Genomic DNA, 25,312 nt, shown 5'->3' with positions numbered 1-25,312 from the left:
TGAACGGAATCTAGAGAATAGCTGCATATAAACAGATTTTTGGTCAGGTAACGCCAAAATGCAGCTATGAATGATGCAGGTAACCAGAAATTACTGTATTACAAATGCTCTGTTCCAGAACCTGCAAGAATCAATTATTATTTACTACGATAACAAATTTTCCTTTATGTTATCGGAAAAAATAGAAAAAAATAGTAGATTCTTGCAGTGCTGGAACAGACCAAAAATTTCTCTTTCAAACCAATTGAGTGCTAGTCTTTGAGGTGGAAGAATTGTCCTCTACGATATCGCTAAATTTAGCAGAGACCCAAGCCGCTATATAGTTCCACAGAAGCGACGATAGATGTCGTTCTGAAATAGAATATTTATCTTCCTAGTGATTTGAAAGAAAGCTTATGCTGTACCAGAATCGCACGATTTTTTACAAAAATATTTTCACAATTTAAGAAGATAAAAAGTTTTTGTAAAATTATTAGAATACTTTCTGAAAACGCCGCAAGCGAAAATATTTAAAAACCCGCGATTTTTTACAAAACTATTTTCACTATTTAAGAAAATAATTTTTTTTGTAAAAATGAGCAAATGTCTTCAGAAAAGCGAATAACGCCTTAAGCAAAAGTATTTTTAAAAAAATGTACGTGATTATTTTAACAAATATTTTCTCAATTAAAGAAATACCGTAGTACGGTAAAACTTCTCCGAAATAATGTCAGTAGCAGGAATAATTTCGTTTTTAAATAATTTTTTGCAAGCAGTAGGCTTTTGTAGGTACTTCGCCATTGGTTGGCACTTCGACCTTCTCAAATGTATAATTCCGCTAACATTCTACCTTAAAATTTATAAAAATTTTTAGAATTGTACATTTCAAAATTAAGCAAAGAAATAATTTTGAAATTAAAAAAAATCTTTGGGAGTTATGTCCGATTTGCTTCACGGACATAACTCCCTACGAATTTTGGGAGTTATGTCCGCAAAACGGACATAACGCCTGAAATCATTTTGGGATTTATGTCCGGACACCGTCCAGCAATCTAACTCAGACATGCCACATGTGTCAATGGAAATTCTAATTTCATTTCATCGACCTCCTACGACAATACTTTTTTACTTTACATTTTTAAAGTGGACTGTATTAAAAATAGGTCACTGTTGATCTAGAAATCTCTCTCCTCTACACACGCAACCCTCACCATTCATTATGTTTATTAGAAAATAAACCAGACTGCTACGTGAACATCATTCGAGCCTGTAGTGGTAGTGGTTATTGTATTTGCTAAGTGTACACTGCTTTATAGATGGCGCCTGCTTAAACATTTCTCTTTAAGTGAAGCGCTTTTGAGACCATCTTCTTCGATGAGAAGATCTTTTGGATATTTATGAGAATATTTTTCGCCTTCTACGAGGAGACTTTTGGTCTTCTATGATGATACATTATGGCCTACTATGAGAAGACCTTTTGCTCTTCTAGTATAACACTTTTGGTTTTCTATGAGAAGTCATTTCGGTCTTCTATGAGAAGTCCTTTTGGTCTTCTATGATAAGACATTTTGGCTTACTGTGAGAAGACCGTTTGGTCTTCTTGTATAACACGTTTGGTCTTATATAAGAAGGTATTTCATTCTTCTATTAAAAGACATTATGGTTTTCTATAAGAAGAACTTTTGATTTTCACTGATATGACCTTTTGGCCTTCTTTGAGAAGACTTTGATCTTCTTGTATAACACATTTGGTCTTCAAATAGAGTACATTTTGGTCGACTATGAGAAGACCTTTGCGCTTACTATGAGAAACCTTTTGGTCTTCTATAAGAAGATATTAGAAGACATTTTGGTATTTTTTTCAGAAGACTTTTTGGCATACTATGTTAAGACCTTTGGGTTTTCTTGTACAACACTTTTGGTCCGCTATAGGAAGACATTTCAGTCTTCTGTAAGAAGACCTTTTTGTCTTCTTTGAGAAGACCTTTTGGTTTTATTGTATAACACTTTTTGTCTTCAAATAGAAGACATATTGATCTTCTATGAGAAGACCTTTTGGCTTACTATGAGAAGAGACATGGGTCATCTTGTATAACAATTTTGGTCTTCTATGAGAAGATCTTTTGGTCTTCTTTAAGAAGACATTTTGATCTTCTGTTATATGGGACTGTAAAAATTAGATCTAAAAGTATTACTAATACTTGTCCAGAAATTCAAAGTACATCACAACTTTGTTCCTGTATCTTGCGGAATAGTATTCGAAAAAAATAGTATTGGAAGTCGTTGCGCAGACCATATAAATTACGTTTTTTGACAATTGGTTTGTCCCACCGTGTTTGTTTGGAACAACTGCGCAAGTTAACTTATATATAATCCATTTTAGCTTCCCACTTCGTAGTCAAATAAATACCGCCAGTAATAGACACTTGTCGTATAATCTGCTAAATATTTATCAAATCAAAGCGATTAGATTTAATTTTGTGGTAATAAATAAAAATCCCAAATAACCGATTGTCATTGGAGATTATCCGCCAAATGATTACGCATTTGAAGCCTATAAATACTAGTGGACTTTCCAAGTGCTGCGATTGAATTTTTGTCACTGAAAGTCGGTGGTGGAATATCTCGGAGCGATGTATTTGCTGAAGAATTTGTTGGTACTTAGCGCTGTCCTATGTGTGGCATGGGCAACACCCATGGGTGAACGTGTTGTTGGTGGTCACGATGCTGTACCCAAACAATTTCCCTATCAAATTTCTTTGCGTCGGAATCACAGCCATTCTTGTGGAGGTTCCATTATTGACAAACGATGGATTCTGACTGCTGCCCATTGTGTGGTTGAAGAGGGTACAGTACCGTAAGTATTGTAATGATTTAAAAAAGGAGCCAATAAAAATTTGTTTATTTCGTATTTTTAGCTTCCCTGCTGAACTTTTCACCATTCGTGCCGGCACCATCAATCGCATTGCAGGCGGTGTTATTATCAATGTAAAACGTATTTTTGTCCATCCTGGCTATGTTATCTACAATGATTTGGCTTTGTTGGAATTGGAGGAGGAGTTGGAATACTCTGAAACCATTCAACCCATTGAATTGGCCGAGGAGGAAGTGCCCGCCGGTTCGGATGTAATTATTTCCGGTTGGGGTCTGACCGAGCATGCTGGTGCCAATTTACCCATTACCATGCAATGGTACACCGTTTCTGCTCTCAGCAAATTGGGTTGTTCTTCGAAAATTGGTTTCTATACTGATGCATTGATCTGCTTAGATCATCCTTCTGGTTCAGGCGCTTGCAATGGTGATTCTGGTGGTCCAGCTGTTTATGATGGTAAATTGGTGGGTGTTGCCGGTTTTGTCATCATCAAATGTGGCTCCTCACGTCCCGATGGTTATGCCAAGGTGGCATATAACATTGAATGGATTAGAGAAACTATGGCCCAAGCTTAAGTTGCTTAGAAAAAAAATAAAGTAAACTGACATCAGTTTGAAATTATACGAATTTTCGGAAATGTTTGATTTTGGGATGTTTTTAGGCGTTCAGTTCTTTAGAAAAAAAGAAAAATTGGATTACAAGGGCGAAATTGTTAGGCGATTGTTTGTTTTGTGATGACCACAATCGAAATAATATCACATAGCTAAGACTTTCACCATCGAAAGAATACATACAAAGATTGAAGTATTGAAGGTCTTTACTTAGTTATATTATTGCCTCTTTGGCGTGTTTGACGACAGTTTTCTTATGCAAAGCTCCATCACTTATGTACATCTTCCATTAGAGTTTACGGAAGCTAATTATGATCTTTGCTTAGTCATACTTCTGTATTTCGTTTAGCCGGGAAAACGTTGGGAAATTGTCTCTATGGCGGTGTCCAGCACTCAGGGGTTAATTGCTATCGGTTAAGTTACTTCGTTAACCGACAACAGCCGTATTTATGATAGTGTCTAGTCGTACGGATATTGCTAATAGATGAACTAATGTACGGTAATTTTATCAATCTATCCTATGTCCTATTATCGCCACTATGAAGGCGTATAATGGTTTGTGTTCCTGCTAAGCTTTATTAATATGGCTATTGTCCAGTAGGGAGCTTCACTGAGATATTCAATTACAGGGTGATATAGGTGGTCTATATGCACGTGTGTAGTGGTTAGTGTATTTGCTAAGTGTACTCTACTCTCTAGGTGGCGCCTGCTTAAACATTTCTCTTTAAGTGAAGCGGTTTTGAGACCATATTCTTCTATGAGAATACCTTTTGGACATTTATGAGAATATTTTTTGCCTTCTATGAGGAGACTTTTGGTCTTCTACGAGAAGACCTTTTGGTCTTCTATGATAAGACATTTTGGCTTACTATGAGAAGACCGTTTGGTCTTCTTGTATAACACTTTTGGTCTTCTATGAAAAAACCTTTTGGTCTTCTGTGAGAAGACCTTATGTCTTATTATGAGAGTACAGTTTGGTCCTCTATGCAAAGACATTTTGGTCTTCTTGTATAACATTTTCGGTCTTCAATGAGAAGGACTTTGGTCTTCTATGAAAAGGCTTTTTGGTCTTCTAAGGAATGCCGTTTGGTTTCCTATGAGAAGCACTTTGTGTCTTCTATAAGAGGACCTTTTGGTCTTCTGTGAGAAGAACTTTTGGCTTGCTGTGAGAAGACATTTTGGTCTCCTTGTAGAACACGTTTGTCTTCTATGTGTAGAACATTGGGCTTACATTGTGTGGTCTTCTCATTGAAGACCTTTTGTTCTTCTTTGAGAAGAGCGTTTGAGTTTCTGTAAGAACACCTTTTGGTTCTATTAGAAGAAATTTTAGTTTACTGTAAGAAGACCTTTGTGCCCACTTGACGAACGCTTAGAAGATCAAAAGTGTTATATACAAAGATCAAGAGGTCTCCTCATAGTAAGTCAAAAGGTCTTCTCACAGAAGACCAAAATGTCTTCTATCAGAAGACCTTTTGGCATACTATGAGAAGACCTTTTGCTCTTCTTGTATAACAATTTTGATCTTCTATGAGAAGACATTTGGTCTTCTGTGAGAAGTAAGTATATAACACTTTTGGTCTTCTATGAGAATACATTTTGGCTTACTATGAGAAGATCTTTTGGTCGTCTTGTATAACACGTTTGGTCTTGTATACGAAGGCATTTCAGTCTTCTATTAAAATACATTTTGGTTTTCTATAAGAAGAACTTTTGATTTTCACTGAGGTGACCTTTTGGCCTTCTTTGAGAAGACTTTTGATCTTCTTGTATACCACATTTGGTCTTCAAATAGAAGACATTTAGGTCTCCTATGAGATGACCTTTGTTATTACTATGAGAAGAGCTTTTGATCTTCTATAAGAAGATATTAGAAGTCATTTTGGTATTTTTTAGAAGACTTTATGGCTTACCTATGGGTTTTCTTGTATAACACGTGTGGTCCTATATAAGAAGACATTTCTGTCTCCAGTAAGAAGACCTTTTTGTCTTCTTTGAGAAGACCGTTTGGTCTTCTTGTATAACACTTTCTGTCTTCAAATAGAAGACATATTTATCTTCTTTGAGAAGACCTGGCTTACTATGGGAAGACCTTTGGGTCATATTGTATAACACTTTTGGTCTTCTATGAGAATACCTTTTGGTCTACTATGAGAAAATATTTTGGCTTACTATGAGAAGACCTTTTGCTCTTCTTGTATAACTCTTTTAGTCTTCTACGCGAAGACATTTGGGTCTTCTATGAGAAGAAATTTGGGCGTACTATGAGAAGATCTTTTGGTCTTCTTGTATTACACTTTCGGTCTTCTATGAGAAGACCTTCTGATTTTCTCTGAGAAGACATTTTGGTCTTCTTTAAGAAGACATTTTGCTTACTAAGAAAAGACCTTTTGCTCTTCTTGTATAATTCTTTTGGTCTTCTACGCGAAGACATTTTTGTCTTCTATGAGAAGAAATTTGGGCTTACTTACTTGTATAACACTTTTTGTATTCAAATAGAAGACATATTGATCTTCTATGAGAAGACCTTTTGGTTTACTATGAGAAGACCTTTTGGGTCATCTTGTATAACACTTTTGGTCTGCTATGAGAAGATCTTTTGGTCTTCTTTAAGAAGACATTTTGCTTACTGTGAGAAGACCTTTTGCTCTTCTTGTATAACACATTTGGTATTCCATGAGAAGACACTTTGGTCTTCTATGAGAAGAAATTTGGGCTAACTTTGAGAAGATCTTTTGGTCTTCTTTAAGAAGACATTTTGCTTACTGTGAGAAGACCGTTTGCTCTTCTTGTATAACACTTTTGGTATTCTATAAGAAGACATATTGATCTTCTATGAGAAGGCATTTTGGCTTACTATGGTATTCTTGTATAACACTTTTGGTCTCCTTTAAGAAGACCTTTGTGTCTTCTATGAGAAGACCTTTTGTTCTTCTATAAGAAGATCTTTAGTCCTCTATGATAAGACATTTTGGCTTACTGTGAAAAGACCTTTTGCTTTTCGTGTAGAACACTTTTGGTCTTCTATGAGAAGAAATATTCGTCTTCTATTACCAGACATTTTGGTATTCTATTGGAAGTCGTTTTGGCCTTCTCTGAAATACATTTTTATTTTCTGTTAGGAGACCTTTTTGCCTTCTCTTGCCAGATGGTAATTTGGTCTTCTATGAGACGACCTTTTTTAGAAGACTTTATGGCTTACCTATGGGTTTTCTTGTATAACACGTGTGGTCCTATATAAGAAGACATTTCTGTCTCCAGTAAGAAGACCTTTTTGTCTTCTTTGAGAAGACCGTTTGGTCTTCTTGTATAACACTTTCTGTCTTCAAATAGAAGACATATTTATCTTCTTTGAGAAGACCTGGCTTACTATGGGAAGACCTTTGGGTCATATTGTATAACACTTTTGGTCTTCTATGAGAATACCTTTTGGTCTACTATGAGAAAATATTTTGGCTTACTATGAGAAGACCTTTTGCTCTTCTTGTATAACTCTTTTAGTCTTCTACGCGAAGACATTTGGGTCTTCTATGAGAAGAAATTTGGGCGTACTATGAGAAGATCTTTTGGTCTTCTTGTATTACACTTTCGGTCTTCTATGAGAAGACCTTCTGATTTTCTCTGAGAAGACATTTTGGTCTTCTTTAAGAAGACATTTTGCTTACTAAGAAAAGACCTTTTGCTCTTCTTGTATAATTCTTTTGGTCTTCTACGCGAAGACATTTTTGTCTTCTATGAGAAGAAATTTGGGCTTACTTACTTGTATAACACTTTTTGTATTCAAATAGAAGACATATTGATCTTCTATGAGAAGACCTTTTGGTTTACTATGAGAAGACCTTTTGGGTCATCTTGTATAACACTTTTGGTCTGCTATGAGAAGATCTTTTGGTCTTCTTTAAGAAGACATTTTGCTTACTGTGAGAAGACCTTTTGCTCTTCTTGTATAACACATTTGGTATTCCATGAGAAGACACTTTGGTCTTCTATGAGAAGAAATTTGGGCTAACTTTGAGAAGATCTTTTGGTCTTCTTTAAGAAGACATTTTGCTTACTGTGAGAAGACCGTTTGCTCTTCTTGTATAACACTTTTGGTATTCTATAAGAAGACATATTGATCTTCTATGAGAAGGCATTTTGGCTTACTATGGTATTCTTGTATAACACTTTTGGTCTCCTTTAAGAAGACCTTTGTGTCTTCTATGAGAAGACCTTTTGTTCTTCTATAAGAAGATCTTTAGTCCTCTATGATAAGACATTTTGGCTTACTGTGAAAAGACCTTTTGCTTTTCGTGTAGAACACTTTTGGTCTTCTATGAGAAGAAATATTCGTCTTCTATTACCAGACATTTTGGTATTCTATTGGAAGTCGTTTTGGCCTTCTCTGAAATACATTTTTATTTTCTGTTAGGAGACCTTTTTGCCTTCTCTTGCCAGATGGTAATTTGGTCTTCTATGAGACGACCTTTGAATCTTTTTTGTTCCCTTCTAATCAGAGAAACATTGTTCATCCTGGAGAAGGTCAACTGGTCTTCTTGGAGAAGATTTTCTGGTCTTGTATATTGCAGCATTCGGCACACAACAACAACAATTTGAGCAAACACTGTTGTCAGTCCATGGTTTTTCAATTAATGAGTGGAGAGAGAAGCTCTCTTTGCTTGTTCGCGAGTAAAGAGGTGCCGAATTCTGGTATATGGAGACACTTATTTACCATCAATCAATTTTGTTTTCAAGGAAGTTAGTGAATTTCCCCATAAATATACTACAAACATTTAACTATTTCCGATAAGATTTAATTCATAACAATAATTTCCAAAATACAAAAATAGAAAAAAACCAAACATTTGATTTACTATATAAAGAATTTATTTATTTAATCTTATCACTAAACAATGTTTCCACAAAATTTACAGCACAGAACAATCAGCGTGCTTCTTAATCCACTCAACGTGATAGAAGACCTTGGCATAACCATCAGGATTGGAGGTACCACAGCCGCCAACAACGAAACCAGCAACACCCACCAATTCACCATTATAGGTGGCTGGACCACCAGAATCGCCATTGCAAGCTCCATTACCAGCCGGATGGGCCAAGCAAATGAGAGTATCCGAAGACATGAGGATCGAAGTGAAACATTTCAATTTGGAAATTGATTCCAAGGTATTGTATTGCAATTTTATTGGAATATCACCATTGGTCTTCAAACGACCCCAACCGGAAATACCAACAGGACTGCCAACGGGAGTTTCCTGAGATGCAAGAGGAATGGGAGCAATATTGGCAGAGAACACCAAAGGATTTTCAAGTTTCAGCAAAGCCACATCATTGAGGAAATTGCCATAATTTTCATGGACAATGATCTCAACAACTTGTTTGATGACACCACCCATTAGACGGTTGATGGAACCAGCACGAATTGTGTAAAGCGAGGCTTCAAGTCTAAGGAAATGGAAACAATATTAAAATGTTTTCTTTAAACGATTACCAATCACAAGCTTACGGATGATATTTGCCATCTTCATCTTCATAGGTAACACAATGGGCAGCTGTAAGAACGTATTTATTACATATGATCGAACCACCACAGGTATGTGAACCACTGCGTCTCAGGGAAATTTGATGGGGAAATTGACCCTCATATGCATCTTCACCACCAACAATACGACTCGAAGGTTGGGCTGCTGCCATACCCAAGAGAGCGGCCAAAACCAAGAGACACAAATTCTTCATATTGCCCAATAAATGACACCCCAACAAACTAAAGTTTGCCACAAACTTCGCAAGTTCTTATATAGCTTTGTGGTAGCCATTGACAGGGTTGATAGATAGTCGGAAAATCTAATCTAGTCGTTCGTTTTGAAAGATTTAATGATTTTGATTTAGTTTTTTTTTCATATCATGGGTAATCTATTAAAAAGTAAATCATTGTGACGTTGCAAAGGCATAAATCACTTGGAAAAAATACGGGAACGGAATTTTGAAGTTTGTGCGGAAACCCCATATGTGAAATTGAAAGTATACACGAATGGGGAGCATTTGGACTATATATGTTCTTTTTAAAAAAAGACCATAGGATACCTTCTAAATAAAGAAGAGCAGCTGTCTTCATGCAAAGAAGAAGAAAAATAAAGGAAGACATTACGTATTTGTGAATAATAGTTGTCACTAATAGGAGACCAACAGTTCTGGGAGGAAGACTTCCAGATTCATTTTATATGTGTACACTAAGAGGACTTAGTAGGTGGAATATGGGCATCAGTGCAAAATACCATTAATGGTGGTTTGAATATCGGCTATTAAAGGGTGATTAAGTGGCTATCCTATACACAAACCGTATATAGATAATACAACCACCACAAAATGCAAATGCCACTATTTGCTTACAGATGGCGTTCGGCGCAAGGTTTTCTTTCTTATCGAAACTTCCTGGTTTTCTTTAACGAATATTTTTTCATGGACCATCAGTCGAACAAACGTGGATTTTTTAAAGAATATTTTTTCAGGGACCATCAGACCACCAAACGTGGATTTTTAAAGAATATTTTTTCAGGGACCATCAGACCACCAAATGTGGATTTTTTTAAGAATATTTTTTCATGGACCATCAGTCGAACAAACGTGGATTTTTTAAAGAATATTTTTTCAGGGACCATCAGTCGAACAAACTTGGATTTTTTAAAGAATATTTTTTCAGGGACCATCAGTCGAACAAACTTGGATTTTTTAAAGAATATTTTTTCAGGGACCATCAGTCGAACAAACGTGGATTTTTTAAAGAATATTTTATCAGGGACCATCAATCGAACAAACGTGAATTTTTTAAAGAATATTTTTTCATGGACCATCATTTGAACAAACGTGGATTTTTTAAAGAATATTTTTTCATTGACCATCTGTCGAACAAACGTAGATTTTTTAAAAAATATTTTTTCATGGACCATCTGTCAACAAACATAGATTTTTTAAAGAACAGTTTTTCATGGACCATCAGTCGAACAAACGTGGATTTTTTAAAGAATATTTTTTCATGGACCATCATTTGAACAAACGTGGATTTTTTAAAGAATATTTTTTCATGGATCATCAGTCGAACAAACGTGGATTTTTTAAAGAATATTTTTTCATGGACCATCATTTGAACAAACGTGGATTTTTTAAAGAATATTTTTTCATGGATCATCAGTCGAACAAACGTGGATTTTTTAAAGAATATTTTTTCATGGACCATCAGACCACCAAAAGTGGATTTTTCAAAGAATATTTTTTTATGGACCATCAGTCGAACAAACGTGGATTTTTTAAAGAATATTTTTTTATGGGCCATCAGTCGAACAAACGTGGATTTTTTAAAGAATATTTTTTTATGGGCCATCAGTCGAACAAACGTGGATTTTTTAAAGAATATTTTTTTATGGGCCATCAGTCGAACAAACGTGGATTTTTTAAAGAATATTTTTTTATGGACCATCAGTCGAACAAACGTGGATTTTTTAAAGAAAATTTTTTCATGTAATTTTTAAAGAATATTTTTTCATGGACCATCAGACCACCAAACGTGGATTTTTTAAAGAACAGTTTTTCATGGACTATCAGTCGAACAAACGTGGATTTTTTCAAGAATGTTTTTTCATGGACTCTCCGACCACCAAACGTGGATTTTTTACAGAATATTTTTTCAAGGAACATCAGACCCCCAAACGTAGATTTTTACAGAATATTTTTTCATGGACCATCAGACCACCAAACGTGAATTTTTTACAGAATATTTTTTCATGGACCATCAGACCACCAAACATTTTATAAATGTAGACTACGAGGCCGAAGTAGGGGGAATATGAGCATCAGTGCAAAATACCATTAATGGTTGTTTGAATACCCGCTATTACAGGGTGATTCAATAGCTACCCTATACACAAACCAAATATGGATAATATATTCACCATAACAATGCAAATGACACTATTTGCTTCCAGATGGCGTTAGGCGCAATTTATACTTTCACATCAGACATAACCGTTTTCATTTAAGGGAGACCATGGAAAAATAAGTCTTATGGAAACTTCCTGGTCTTTTTGAAGGAATATTTTTCATGGACCACCAAACGTGGATGTTCTAAAGAAAATTTTTAATGGACCATCTGAACACCAAACGTGTATTTTTTAAAGAATATTTTTTCTTGGGCGATTAGACCACTTGAAGAGGATTTTTCCCTTGGAGCGTCTAACTAATAGTAGTAACTAAGCAGGTTATTGTTAACTTTTAATGTCAAATTTCCAACCATCTGACCACACTGTCGTCGCTATAAGACACCAATATTGGTCATAAAATTTGCGGTTATCTGATAAGATATTCGTATTGTTTGCGATTTGAAGTAACACATAAATATTCTTTAAAAACTATGTGCTAATCTCAGTCCATCGACTGAAATAATCTATAAATATGGGCAATAATTTCGAAATGTACGTAGTCGCCGTTGTGATAATCAGGAAAACGGAAATATGGGTAAAATTTCACTGGTCATATTGGCTTGCATTGTTGTGGCAGCAACAGCCACACCAACGGGACGTGTGGTAGGTGGCCAAGATGCCCATGAGGGTCAATTTCCCCATCAAGTTTCGTTAAGGCGCAATGGTTCACATACCTGTGGTGGTTCCATTATTTCAAAGAATTATATTTTAACAGCTGCCCACTGTGTTGGTACTGAGGATAGCGAGGGTAATTATTATACGTAAGTTGCGACTAGAAGAAAAATAAGTGTTGAATTTATTTTTAATTTGATAAATATAATGTATTTTTTTACAGTTATTCCCCATCTGTCTTTACCGTTCGTGTTGGCAGCAATGATCGCTTACAAGGTGGTCTTGTTCTCCGTATAGCTGAGATAACTGTCCATGAAGACTATGGAAATTTCTTAAATGATGTTGCCTTGTTAAGGTTGGAAGAACCTTTGATTTATTCCGCCAACATTCAACCAATTACCTTGGCCACCGCTGAGGTACCAGCCGGTTCACCTGTGATCATTTCTGGATTCGGTCGCATTAAGGCTGGTGGTGATATTCCACAAAAACTCCAATGGAACACCTTGACTGCTATTTCTCGCAGTGAATGTAAAGCAGCCATTAACTGGGATTCTGATGCCTTGATCTGTTTGGCTCATCCAGCTAACAATGGTGCCTGCAATGGTGATTCTGGTGGCCCAGCTATGTATAATGGTGAAGTTGTGGGTATTGCCGGTTTTGTGTATGGCGGTTGTGGTAATATTTATCCCGACGGTTATGCTAAGGTTTATTATCATCGTGAATGGATTAAGGCTCATTCGGATGTGTAAATTTCTCCTAAGTGAAGTTAATAAAAAAGAGTTTTAATTGTCGAGATTTTTGTATTATTTTAGAAATTTCAAAATCATTCAAATGAAAAGTCATCAAAGTGGTCGTTTGGAGAAAGCTTTCGACGGATACACTATCACGTAATCTGGGAAAGATATGTGTCTCCATTTCGATGAGGAAAAGTGTCCTTTGGAATGCAAAAACCACAAGCAAGAAGATTTTCTATAGAACGGGTCATGATCGCAGAATTTCCCATTGAAATAGTTACCTGAATGGTCACTAGAGGTGCTAAGTAGCCACTCTGATACAGGGTGATTCATTTGTTATCCTAAACACCCACCTATATGTAATATTCACCACAATTGCGGATGTTCCTCTATTGCCGACCAGATGGCGTCCGTAGATTTTTTTTAGCGTGGTTGTTCCAAAGAATACTTATTTTTTTGTCTGCAAGAATACTGGCCGTGGATTTTTAAACAATATTTTTTCTTTGCCAGACCACTAAGCATGGATTTTTTAATGAATATTTTTCTTTTGGCAATCTGATCACTAAGCGTGGATTTTTTAAAGTATATTTCCTTTTGGCAGACCACTAAGCGTAGATTTTTAACGATTATTTTACTTTTGGCTAGCAGACAACTAAGCGTGGATTTTTTAAGGAATATTTTTATTTGGCAAGCAGACCACTAAGTGTGGATTTTTTAAAGAATATTTTTCCTTTGGCTAGCAGACCACTGGGCTTGGATTTTTAAAGAATATTTTCCTTTTAGCTAGCAGGCCACTAAGCGTGGATTTTTTAAAGAATATTTTGCTGTTGGCAAGCAGATGGCGCCAGTGTCAGAAAAAATTCGTTAAAAAATCCACGAGCTCAGAAAAAATTCGTTAAAAAATCCACGAGCTCAGAAAAAATTCTTTAAAAAATCCACGAGCTCAGAAAAAATTCTTTAAAAAATCCACGAGCTCAGAAAAAATTCTTTAAAAAATCCACGAGCTCAGAAAAAAATCTTTAAAAAATCCACGAGCTCAGAAAAAATTCTTTAAAAATTCCACGAGCTCAGAAAAATTCTTTAAAAAATCGACGAGCTCAGAAAAAATTCTTTAAAAAATCCACGAGCTCAGAAAAAATTCTTTAAAAAATCCACGAGCTCAGAAAAAAATCTTTAACAAATCCACGAGCTCAGGAAAAATTCTTTAAAAAATCCACGAGCTAAGAAAAAAATCTTTAACAAATCCACGAGCTCAGAAAAAAATCTTTAACACATCCACGAGCTCAGAAAAAATTCTTTAAAAAATCCACGAGCTCAGGAAAAAATCTTTAAAAAATCCACGATCTCAGAAAAAAATCTTTAACAAATCCACGAGCTCAGAAAAAAATCTTTAACAAATCCATGAGCTCAGAAAAAAATCTTTAACACATCCACGAGCTCAGAAAAAAATCTTTAAAAAATCCACGAGCTCAGGAAAAATTATTTAAAAAATCCACGAGCTCAGAAAAAAATCTTTAACAAATCCACGAGGTCAGGAAAAATTCTTTAAAAAATCCACGAGCTCAGAAAAAAATCTTTAACAAATCCACGAGCTCAGAAAAAAATCTTTAACAAATCCACGAGCTCAGAAAAAAATCTTTAACAAATCCACGAGCTCAGGAAAAATTCTTTAAAAAATCCACGAGCTCAGAACCTTTAACAAATCCACGAGCTCAGAAAAAATCTTTAACAAATCCACGAGCTCAGAAAAAATCTTTAACAAATCCACGAGCTCAGGAAAAATTATTTAAAAAATCCACGAGCTCAGGAAAAATTATTTAAAAAATCCACGAGCTCAGAAAAAATCTTTAACAAATCCACGAGCTCAGAAAAAAATCTTTAACAAATCCACGAGCTCAGAAAAAAATCTTTAACAAATCCACGAGCTCAGAAAAAAAATCTTTAACAAATCCACGAGCTCAGAAAAAAATCTTTAACAAATTCATGAGCTCAGAAAAAAATCTTTAACAAATTCATGAGCTCAGAAAAAAATCTTTAAAAAATCCACGAGCCCAGGAAAAATTATTTAAAAAATCCACGAGCCCAGGAAAAATTATTTAAAAAATCCACGAGCTCAGAAAAAAATCTTTAACAAATGCACGAGCTCAGGAAAAATTCTTTAAAAAATCCACGAGCTCAGAAAAAATCTTTAACAAATCCACGAGCTCAGAAAAAAATCTTTAACAAATCCACGAGCTCAGAAAAAATTCTTTAAAAAATCCACGAGCTTAGAAAAAATTCTTTAAAAAATCCACGAGCTCAGAAAAAATTCTTTAAGAAATCCACGAGCTCAGAAAAAATTCTTTAAGAAATCCACGAGCTCAGAAAAAATTCTTTAAGAAATCCACGAGCTCAGAAAAAATTCTTTAAGAAATCCACGAGCTCAGAAAAAATTCTTTAAGAAATCCACGAGCTCAGAAAAAATTCTTTAAGAAATCCACGAGCTCAGAAAAAATTCTTTAAGAAATCCACGAGCTCAGAAAAAATTCTTTAAGAAATCCACGAGCTCAGAAAAAATTCTTTAAGAAATCCACGAGCTCAGAAAAAATTCTTTAAGAAATCCACGAGCTCAGAAAAAGTTCTTTAAGAAATCCACGAGCTCAGAAAAAAATCTTTAAAAAATCCACGAGCTGGGAAAAAAATCTTTAAAAAATCCACGAGCTCAGAAAAAAATCTTTAAAAAATCCACGAGCTCAGAAAAAAATCTTTAAAAAATCCACGAGCTCAGAAAAAATTCTTTAAAAAATCCACGAGCTCAGAAAAAAATCTTTAAAAAATCCACGAGCTCAGAAAAAAATCTTTAAAAAATCCACGAGCTCAGAAAAAATTCTTTAAAAAATCCACGAGCTCAGAAAAAATTCTTTAAAAAATCGACGAGTTCAGAAAAAATTCTTTAAAAAATCCACGAGCTCAGAAAAAATTCTTTAAAAAATCCACGAGCTCAGAAAAAATTCTTTAAAAACTCCACGAGCTCAGAAAAAAGTCTTTAAAAAATCCACGAGTTCAGAAAAAAATCTTTAAAAATTCCACGAGCTCAGAAAAAATTCTTTAAAAAATCCACGAGCTCAGAAAAAATTCTTTAAAAAATACACGAGTTCAGAAAAAATTCTTTAAAAAATCCACGAGCTCAGAAAAAATTCTTTAAAAAATCCACGAGCTCAGAAAAAATTCTTTAAGAAATCCACGAGCTCAGAAAAAAATTCTTTAAGAAATCCACGAGCTCAGAAAAAATTCTTTAAGAAATCCACGAGCTCAGAAAAAATTCTTTAAGAAATCCACGAGCTCAGAAAAAATTCTTTAAGAAATCCACGAGCTCAGAAAAAATTCTTTAAGAAATCCACGAGCTCAGAAAAAATTCTTTAAGAAATCCACGAGCTCAGAAAAAATTCTTTAAGAAATCCACGAGCTCAGAAAAAATTCTTTAAGAAATCCACGAGCTCAGAAAAAATTCTTTAAAAAATCCACGAGCTCAGCAAAAATTCTTTAAAAAATCCACGAGCTCAGAAAAAATTCTTTAAAAATTCCACGAGCTCAGAAAAAATTCTTTAAAAAATCCACGAGCTCAGAAAAAATTCTTTAAAAAATCCACGAGCTCAGAAAAAATTCTTTAAAAATTCCACGAGCTCAGAAAAAATTCTTTAAAAAATCCACGAGCTCAGAAAAAATTCTTTAAAAAATCCACGAGCTCAGAAGAAAATCTTTAAAAAATCCACGAGCTCAGAAAAAATTTTTAAAAAATCCACGAGCTCAGAAAAAATTCTTTAAAAAATCCACGAGTTCAGAAAAAATTCTTTAAAAATCCACGAGCTCAGAACAAATTCTTTAAAAAATCCACGAGCTCAGAAAAAATTCTTTAAAAAATCCACGAGCTCAGAAAAAATTCTTTAAAAAATCCACGAGCTCAGAAAAAATTCTTTAAAAAATCCACGAGCTCAGAAATAAATTCTTTAAAAAATCCATGAGCTCAGAAAAAATTCTTTAAAAAATCCACGAGCTCAGAAAAAATTCTTTAAAAAATCCACGAGCTCAGAAAAATTTTTTTAAAAAAATCCATGAGCTCAAAAAAAATTCATTAAAAAATCCACGAGCTCAGAAAAAATTCTTTAAAAAATCCACGAGCTCAGAAAAATTTTTTTAAAAAAATCCATGAGCTCAAAAAAAATTCATTAAAAAATCCACGAGCTCAGAAAAAATTCTTTAAAAAATCCACGAGCTCAGAAAAAATTCTTTAAAAAATCCACGAGTTCAGAAAAATTCTTTAAAAAATCCACGAGTTCAGAAAATTTTTTGTAAAAAATCCACGAGCTCAGAAAAAATTCTTTAAAAAATCCACGAGCTCAGAAAAAATTCTTTAAAAAATCCACGAGCTTAGAAAAAAATTCTTTAAAAATCCACGAGCTCAGAAAAAATTCTTTAAAAAATCCACGAGCTTAGAAAAAAATTCTTTAAAAATCCACGAGCTCAGAAAAAATTCTTTAAAAAATCCACGAGCTCAGAAAAAATTCTTTAAAAAATCCACGAGCTTAGAAAAAATTCTTTAAAAAATCCACGAGCTTAGAAAAAATTCTTTAAAAAATCCACGAGCTCAGAAAAAATTATTTAAAAAATCCACGACCTCAGAAAAAATTCTTTAAAAAATCCACGAGCTCAGAAAAAATTCTTTAAAAAATCCACGAGCTCAGAAAAAATTCTTTAAAAATTCCACGAGCTCAGAAAAAATTCTTTAAAAAATCCACGAGCTCAGAAAAAAATCTTTAAAAAATCCACGAGCTCAGAAAAAATTCTTTAAAAAATCCACGAGCTCAGAAAAAAATCTTCACAAAATCCACGAGGTCAAAAAAAAATTCTTTAAAAAATCCACGAGGTCAAAAAAAATTCTTTAAAAAATCCACGAGCTCAGAAAAAATTCTTTAAAAAATCCACGAGCTCAGAAAAAATTCTTTAAAAAATCCACGAGCTCAGAAAAAATCTTTAAAAAATCCACGAGCTCAGAAAAAATTCTTTAAAAAATCCACGAGCTCAGAAAAAATCTTTAAAAAATCCACGAGCTCAGAAAAAATCTTTAAAAAATCCACGAGCTCAGAAAAAATTCTTTAAAAAATCCACGAGCTCAGAAAAAATTCTTTAAAAAATCCACGAGCTCCGCAAAAATTCTTTAAAAAATCCACGAGCTCAGGAAAAATTCCTAAAAAAATCCACGAGCTCAGGAAAAATTCCTAAAAAAATCCACGAGCTCAGGAAAAATTCCTAAAAAACCCACGAGGTCAGCAAAAATTCTTTAAAAAATCCACGAGCTTAGAAAAAATTCTTTAAAAAATACACGAGCTCAGAAAAAAATCTTTAAAAAATCCACGAACTCAGAAAAAACTCTTTAAAAAATCCACGAGTTCAGAAAAAATTCTTTAAAAAATCCACGAGCTCAGAAAAAATTCTTTAAAAAATCCACGAGCTCAGAAAAAATTCTTTAAAAAATCCACAAGCTCAGAAAAAATTCTTTAAAAAATCCACGAGCTCAGAAAAAATTCTTTAAAAAATCCACGAGCTTAGGACATTTTTTTTAAAAAATCCACGAACTCAGAAAAAATTCTCCAGAATAGACTCCTATCATTCTAATTCCCCTCACCCTATTCCGACTACATAATTGACGGATAAATGCCAACATGATAATTAAAACACTTAACCCTATCAACTAATTGACGTAATGATTAGATTAAAAAAATAAGTTATGACTTGAGGAGAGCAGATTAACCAACATGCAGCAGCGAATGCTTTTGTCAGTTTATTCGTGGAACTCTTTTAAAATGGTTGGCACAATGAAAATATTAAATATTCTATTGATTTGTTTTATTGCAACAAATTTGAGCGTTGACCTAGTTAATGGTCAAGAAAGTCGAATTGTCGGAGGTAACACAGCCGTCGAGAGACAATTTCCCTATGTTGTGTCCATAAGGCGTAACGGTGAACATGTCTGTGGTGGTGTTATCATTTCAAAGAATTTCATATTGACAGCTGGGAGATGTGTGGTTAAAAGTTTCGCCAATAATGCCATAGAAAGGTAAGGTAGAAAGGCAGGATTGTGGAGACAAATATAATTCCACAAGTTGTTGTCTCCTTCTGCCTGCACAAAATTTACTTTTGGAAATCAAAGCATTCCTAATGTTATTCTCTCTCTCTCCCTTAGCTATTCCCCATCGGAGTTTAATGTTCGCGCTGGATCCCTAAGCCTTTACGAACAAGGTGTTCTGGCGAGGGTAGCCGAAATAAAGGTTCACAACAATTACACAAACATGCTTAACGATTTAGCATTGCTGAAACTTAAAGAACCTCTGATCTTTTCCGATTACATTCAAGCCATAACTCTGCCATACTATGCACCTTCACTTAACACCGTGGTCCATGTTCCCGGTTGGGGTTTACACAAAACATCCGGTGATGTTAACCGTTATTTAAAACATCTTTCAATGGAAGTTGTCGATACAACAAAATGCCTGTCATATCTCTATGGAGAGGATGCCGATGCCAGCCTTTTATGTCTACAATATAATGCCGGAGGTATATGTACAGGTGATGTTGGTGGACCTGCTGTCTATGAAAATGAATTGGTAGGCTTAGCCTCGTTTAGCATTGAGAGATGTGGAAGTGAATATCCCGATGGTTTTACAAACATTGCCCATTACTTGAAATGGATTCGAGAGAATAGCGATTTGAACTAATCGCTGATGGTGGTATTTCAAGGTAGCGATATAATGTAATGTGAATCACAATAAGAAAAATAAACGTAATTAGTGATGTAATTCAGAAGTGTGTCTTAATAATTTTAGTCATGAATATGTAATTATACTTATTTTTCCTTTGTCTGGATGACTACACACGGATTTTTAGTAGGAGGAACATGGGTAGCAGTGACACACAAAACCCTTTACAGTAGTTGCAGGGTGGTTCAGATGTTATCCTAGACAACTACCTTGTATCGATAATATATTCACCACGTATACAGATGTTCCCCTATTTGCCCTATTTGCTGCAGATGGCGCCAGATCTGTCAGATCGATATTAAGATCACTTAGCGTTTATTGTTGAAGAATATATTGACATCAATTTCATTAATCAACAACTAAAAAAACTTAGATCTTCAGTAGATTTGGTGATCTTCACTTAAAAGGCATGTGATCTTCCAACAGAAGATTTATCGATCTTCTCATAGAAGATCTGTTGATTTTCTTATAGAAGATCAGTTGATCTTCTCCAAAAAGAACTGCTGATTTTCTCGTAGAAGGTATAGTAATCTGCTAATGAGAAGATCACTAGACCATCTACGAGAAGATCAGCAGTAATTCTCATAGACGATTTTTCGATTTTCTCAGCATATCTTAATCAGCAGATCTGTTAATCTTGTATGAGAAGATCACTAAACCTTCTACGAGAAGATAAGCAGTTCCTCTTTGAGAAGATCTGTTGATCTTCTATAAGAAACTCAAAATATCTTCTATGAGAAGACCAAAAAATCTTCTGTAAGAATATCACTGGACCTACTATGAGAAAATCGGCAAATCTTCTATGAGAAGATCAACAGATCTTTTTATTGGTCTTCTCAAAGAAGAACTACTGATTTTCTCACAGAAGGTCTGGTGATATTCTTATAGCAGAAGATCTACAGATCTTCTTAAAGAAAATCTCAAGATCTTTTCAAAGAAGATCCCCAGATCTTTCTAAAGAAGAGCTCGTGGATTTTTTAAATAATTTTTCCTAAGCTCATGGTTTCTTTAAAGAATTTTTTTTGAGTCCGTGAATTTTGTGCAGACTTTTTTCTAACTTCGTGAATTTTTTAAAGATTTTTTCTGACTTCCTGGATAGTTTAAATATGTTTTCTGACGTCGTGAATTTTTTAAAGATTTTTTCTGACTTCGTGGATTTTTTAAACAATTTTTTGGAACTCGTGGATTTTTAAAGAATTTTTTTCTTAACTCGTGGTTTTTTAAAGAATTTTTTCTAAGCCGTGGTTTCTTTAGAATTTTTTTTGAGTTCGTGGATTTTTAAAGATTGTTTTTTTGAGTTCGAGGATATTTTAAAGATTTTTTCTGAGCTCGAGGATTTTTTAAAGATTTTTTTAGAGCTCGTGTATTTTTAAAAATTTTTTTTCTGAGCTCGAGTTTTTTTTAGTTTCTGTTCAAAAAGATTCGTGGATTTTATAAACAATTTTTCCAAAATTGTGGATTTTTAAAGAATTTTATCTGAGCTCGTGGATTTTTTAAAGAATTTTTTCCATGTTCGCAGTTTTTTTAAAAACTTTTTCTAAAGATTTTTTTCTGACCTCATGGATTTTGTAAAGATTTTTTTCTGACGTCGTGAATTTTTTTAAGATTTTTTTTTGACCTCGTGAATTTTTTGATGATTTTTTCTGACTTCGTGAATTTTTTAAAGATTTTTTTTCTGATTTCGTGAATATTTTAAAGATTTTTTTCTGAGCTCGTGGTTTTTTTTAAGAATTTTTTCTGAGCTCGTGGATTTGTTAAAGAATTTTTTCTCAGCTCGTGGATTCTTTAAGGAATTTTTTCCTGAGTTCGTGGATTTTTAAAGAATTTTTTTCGAGTTTGTGGATTTTTTAAAGATTTTTTTCTGACTTCGTGGATTTTTTTAAAGATTTTTTTAACTTCGTGGATTTTTTAAAGATTTTTTGCAGACTTCGTGGATTTTTTAAAGATTTTTTCTGACTTCGTGGATTTTTTAAAGATTTTTTTCTGGCTTCATGGATTTTTTAAAGATTTTTTTCTGACTTCGTGGATTTTTTTAAATAATTTTTTTGAACTCGTGGATTTTTTAAAGAACTTTTTCTGAACTCGAGGATTTTTTAAAAATTTTTTTGAGCTCGTGGATTTTTTAAAGATTTTTTTTCTGAGCTCGAGGATTTTAAAAGATTTTTTTTTGAGTTCGCAGATTTTTTTAAATACTTTTTTCAAACTTCGTGGATTTTTTAAAGATTTTTTTTCTGACTTCGTGGGTTTTTAAAGATTTTTTTCAGACTTCGTGGATTTTTTAAATAATTTTTTTGAACTCGTGGATTTTTTAAAGATTTTTTTCCGAACTCGAGGATTTTTTTAAATAATTTTTTTTGAACTCTTGGATTTTTTAAAGAATTTTTTCTGAACTCGAGGATTTTTTAAAGAATTTTTTCTGAACTCGAGGATTTTTTAAAGAATTTTTTCTGAACTCGAGGATTTTTTAAAGAATTTTTTCTGAACTCGAGGATTTTTTAAAGATTTTTTTCTGAGCTCGAAGATTTTTAAAGAGGGTTTTCTGACCTCGTGGATTTTTTAAATAATTTTTTTGAACTCGTGGATTTTTTAAAGATTTTTTTCTGAACTCGATGATTTTTTAATTTTTTTTCTGAACTCGAGGATTTTTTAAAGATTTTTTTTCTGAACTCGAGGATTTTTTAAAAATTTTTTTGAGTTCGTAGATTTTTTAAAGATTTTTTTTTATTTCGAGGAATTTTTTGAACTCATGGATTTTTTAAAAAAAAATTTTCTGAGCTCGTGGCTTTTTCAAAGAATTTTTTAAAGATTTTTTTTTTAATTCGAGGATTTTTTTTTAAAGATTTTTTTAGAGCTCGTGGATTTTTTAAAGATTTTTTTAGAGCTCGTGTATTTTTAAAGATTTTTTTCTGAGCTCGAGTTTTTTTTTAGTTTCTGTTCGAAAAGATTCCCAGATCTTTTCAAAGAAGAGCTCTTGGATTTTATAAAGAATTTTTTCCAAAATTGTGGATTTTTAAAGAATTTTATCTGAGCTAGTGGATTTTTTAAAGAATTTTTTTCCATGTTCGTAGATTTTTTAAAGATTTTTTTTCCATGTTCGTAGATTTTTTAAAGACTTTTTTCTGACTTCGTGGATTTTGTAAAGATTTTTTTCTGACCTCGTGGATTTTTTGAAGATTTTTTCTGACTTCGTGAATTTTTGAAAGATTTTTTCTGATTTCGTGAATTTTTTCCGAGCTCGTGGCTTTTTTAAAGAATTTTTTCTCAGCTCGTGGATTCTTTAAAGAATTTTTTCCTGAGTTCGTGGATTTTTAAAGAATTTTTTCTGACTTCGTGGATTTTTTTAAGATTTTTTTCTGGATTCGTGGATTTTTTAAAGATTTTTTTCTGACTTCGTGGATTTTTTTAAATAATTTTTTTGAACTCGTGGATTTTTTAAAGAATTTTTTCTGAACTCGAGGATTTTTTAAATAATTTTTTTTTGAGCTCGTGGATTTTTTAAAGATTTTTTTTCGAACTCGAGGATTTTTTTAAATAATTTTTTTTGAACTCGTGGATTTTTTAAAGAATTTTTTCTGAACTCGAGGATTTTTTAAAGATTTTTTTCTGAGCTCGAAGATTTTTTAAGAGGGTTTTCTGACTTCGTGGATTTTTTAAATAATTTTTTTGAACTCGTGGATTTTTTAAAGATTTTTTTCTGAACTCGATGATTTTTTAAAATTTTTTTTCTGAACTCGAGGATTTTTTAAAGATTTTTTTGAGTTCGTAGATTTTTTTTATTTCGAGGAATTTTTTGAACTCCTGGATTTTTTAAAAAAAAATTTCTGAGCTCAAGGCTTTTTCAAAGAATTTTTTCTCAGCTCGTGGATTCCTTAAAGAATTTTTTTCTGGGTTCGTGGATTTTTAAAGAATTTTTTTGACTGCACGTAAAAGTATTTTCAGATTTTTAAAGGATTTTCTCCGAGCAGATTTTTTTAGATTTTTTAAAGAATTTTCGTTTCGCAGATTTTTTGGATTTGTTTAGGGAATTTTCTCCGAGCAGGTCTCCAGATCTTCTCAATGAAGATCTCCTGATAATCTCGTAGAAGATCTAGTGATATTCGTTTGGTGTATCTGCTGATCTTCTCATAGAAAATCCATTGGTCCTATTGTAGAAGATCTGTTGATCTTCTTACAGAAGATCTGTTGAGCTTCTCATAGAATAGAAGATATATTGATCTTCTCATAGAAGGTCCGGTGATCATCTTGTAAAAGATCTGTTGATATTCTCATAGAAGATCTTCTCGAAAAAAAAATGTATATATATATATAAGATCCGTTGATCTTTTTATTGAAGACACTTCATCTTCTCATAGAGCATCTGTTAATCAACTTAAAAAGATTTCTTGATATTCCCATAACAGATCTGTTGATCTTGCCATAGAAGTTATGTTGATTTTCTCATAGAAGATCCGTTGATTTTCTCATAGAAGGTCAATTGATCTTCTCAAAGAACAGTCGTTGATCCTCGTGGAGAAGATCTGTTGATCTTCCTATAGGAGGATCTAATGATCTTCTCATAGAAGATCTGTTGATCTTCTCGTAAAAGCTCTGTTGATGTTCTCGTAGAAGATCTCATGGAACGTCAGCGGATCTTGTATGGCAAGTAAGAAAGGTCCCTCAAAATAAAAAACGAACGAGATTCAATAAAAGTTTTTTTTATATTTAAAATATATATGCTAAAAGTTGAAGGACATAAAATGTTCCCCCCATACATTTTCACTTTAGTTACCAGAATTACTTTTCAACCATTTATAGTGATAGGCGACACTGGAAAATCCGTCGGCAAATGTGGAACCACAACCATTTACCACATAATTAGCAACTCCAACCAAAGTATTCTTATACGTGGCTGGGCCACCGGAATCACCGCTACACACACCATTACCAGCTCCATGGGTCAGGCAAATAACCGAATCTGGTGTTGAATTACCACAATCAGCATTTCGGCGAGCCGTTAGCGTGTTATATTGTAAATATTTGGAAGTGGAACCACCATTCTTGGTTAAACCCCATCCTGAGGCTAGAACAGGAACACCAGTCGGTGGTTCATGCTGAACCAAATCTATGGCCTTTACGTGTTCATTGAATTTCAATGGCTTGGATAATTTCACCAAGGCAATGTCATTATCGAAACGATCATAGTCAGGATGAACTTTCAATTCCGCCCCATCAATAACTTGCCCACCCGCATCCCTGTTACGGCTGCCGGCACGTATGCTTATGTAGTTGGGCGGGAATCTAGGAATAGGAAAGGGAAATGTAAAATGTTCGAAAAATTTTAAATATTTCTTTCCTACGCTTTTGGTGGTGTTCCTCGGGTCACACAATGAGCCGCCGTCACAATGTAGGTGGATGATATTATGGAACCACCACAAACATGACTGCCACCCCAGCGCAAAGACACCTGATGAGGAAATTGACCTTCACTGGCTGTTGCTCCACCCACTATACGCGATTGGGGATGGAATTGACGGGTTTTATTGGCTGCACTGCACCATGGTGTTAAAAACAGGCCAAATAGTAATGACTTTAAAAGCAAAACTAAATTGGACATCTTTTAAGACAGCTGAATTTCGCAATTGTGTAATTATTCTCAAGGCGGGACTAATTTATATTCGAAAAAAGTAATTACAAATTAATTAGTTATTTTTCTAAGAAATTCTTGGAACAATTAGGGCGCTACATAAGGTAGAATTTTCAATCC

General features: G+C 33.8%; 6 protein-coding genes across 6 annotated transcripts in view; 3 read left to right on the top strand and 3 right to left on the bottom strand.

Annotated features, from left to right (window-relative positions):
• LOC141399178 (carboxypeptidase D) overlaps window positions 1-25,312 on the bottom strand; it is a 158,500-nt gene that overhangs the window by 64,506 nt on the left and 68,682 nt on the right. The window lies entirely within an intron of this gene.
• Window positions 2,466-3,467, top strand: LOC141399171 (serine protease SP24D-like). Its single transcript, XM_073977353.1, has 2 exons — window positions 2,466-2,836; window positions 2,898-3,467. Exons 1-2 carry the CDS (start codon window positions 2,613-2,615, stop codon window positions 3,424-3,426), a joined length of 753 nt encoding a protein of 250 aa, XP_073833454.1. The 5' UTR covers window positions 2,466-2,612; the 3' UTR covers window positions 3,427-3,467.
• Window positions 8,303-11,697, bottom strand: LOC141399169 (serine protease SP24D-like). The gene is made up of 2 exons (XM_073977351.1): window positions 8,963-11,697; window positions 8,303-8,901 (listed from the first exon to the last, which is right to left on the bottom strand). The coding sequence occupies exons 1-2, from the start codon at window positions 9,190-9,192 to the stop codon at window positions 8,367-8,369; spliced, it is 765 nt and encodes a 254-aa protein (XP_073833452.1). The 5' UTR covers window positions 9,193-11,697; the 3' UTR covers window positions 8,303-8,366.
• On the top strand, window positions 11,930-12,832 carry LOC141399170 (serine protease SP24D-like). Its single transcript, XM_073977352.1, has 2 exons — window positions 11,930-12,190; window positions 12,265-12,832. Exons 1-2 carry the CDS (start codon window positions 11,961-11,963, stop codon window positions 12,788-12,790), a joined length of 756 nt encoding a protein of 251 aa, XP_073833453.1. The 5' UTR covers window positions 11,930-11,960; the 3' UTR covers window positions 12,791-12,832.
• Window positions 18,589-19,608, top strand: LOC141399165 (trypsin alpha-like). The gene is made up of 2 exons (XM_073977346.1): window positions 18,589-18,869; window positions 18,996-19,608. Exons 1-2 carry the CDS (start codon window positions 18,616-18,618, stop codon window positions 19,525-19,527), a joined length of 786 nt encoding a protein of 261 aa, XP_073833447.1. The 5' UTR covers window positions 18,589-18,615; the 3' UTR covers window positions 19,528-19,608.
• LOC141399168 (serine protease SP24D-like) lies at window positions 24,248-25,262 on the bottom strand. Its single transcript, XM_073977350.1, has 2 exons — window positions 24,906-25,262; window positions 24,248-24,846 (listed from the first exon to the last, which is right to left on the bottom strand). Exons 1-2 carry the CDS (start codon window positions 25,160-25,162, stop codon window positions 24,330-24,332), a joined length of 774 nt encoding a protein of 257 aa, XP_073833451.1. The 5' UTR covers window positions 25,163-25,262; the 3' UTR covers window positions 24,248-24,329.

Source organism: Musca autumnalis, unplaced genomic scaffold (assembly GCF_047663935.1).
Source record: "Musca autumnalis isolate F117 unplaced genomic scaffold, ASM4766393v1 scaffold_3, whole genome shotgun sequence".
Classification (NCBI taxonomy): Eukaryota; Metazoa; Arthropoda; class Insecta; order Diptera; family Muscidae; genus Musca; species Musca autumnalis.
This window is presented reverse-complemented; position numbering and strand designations above follow the sequence as displayed.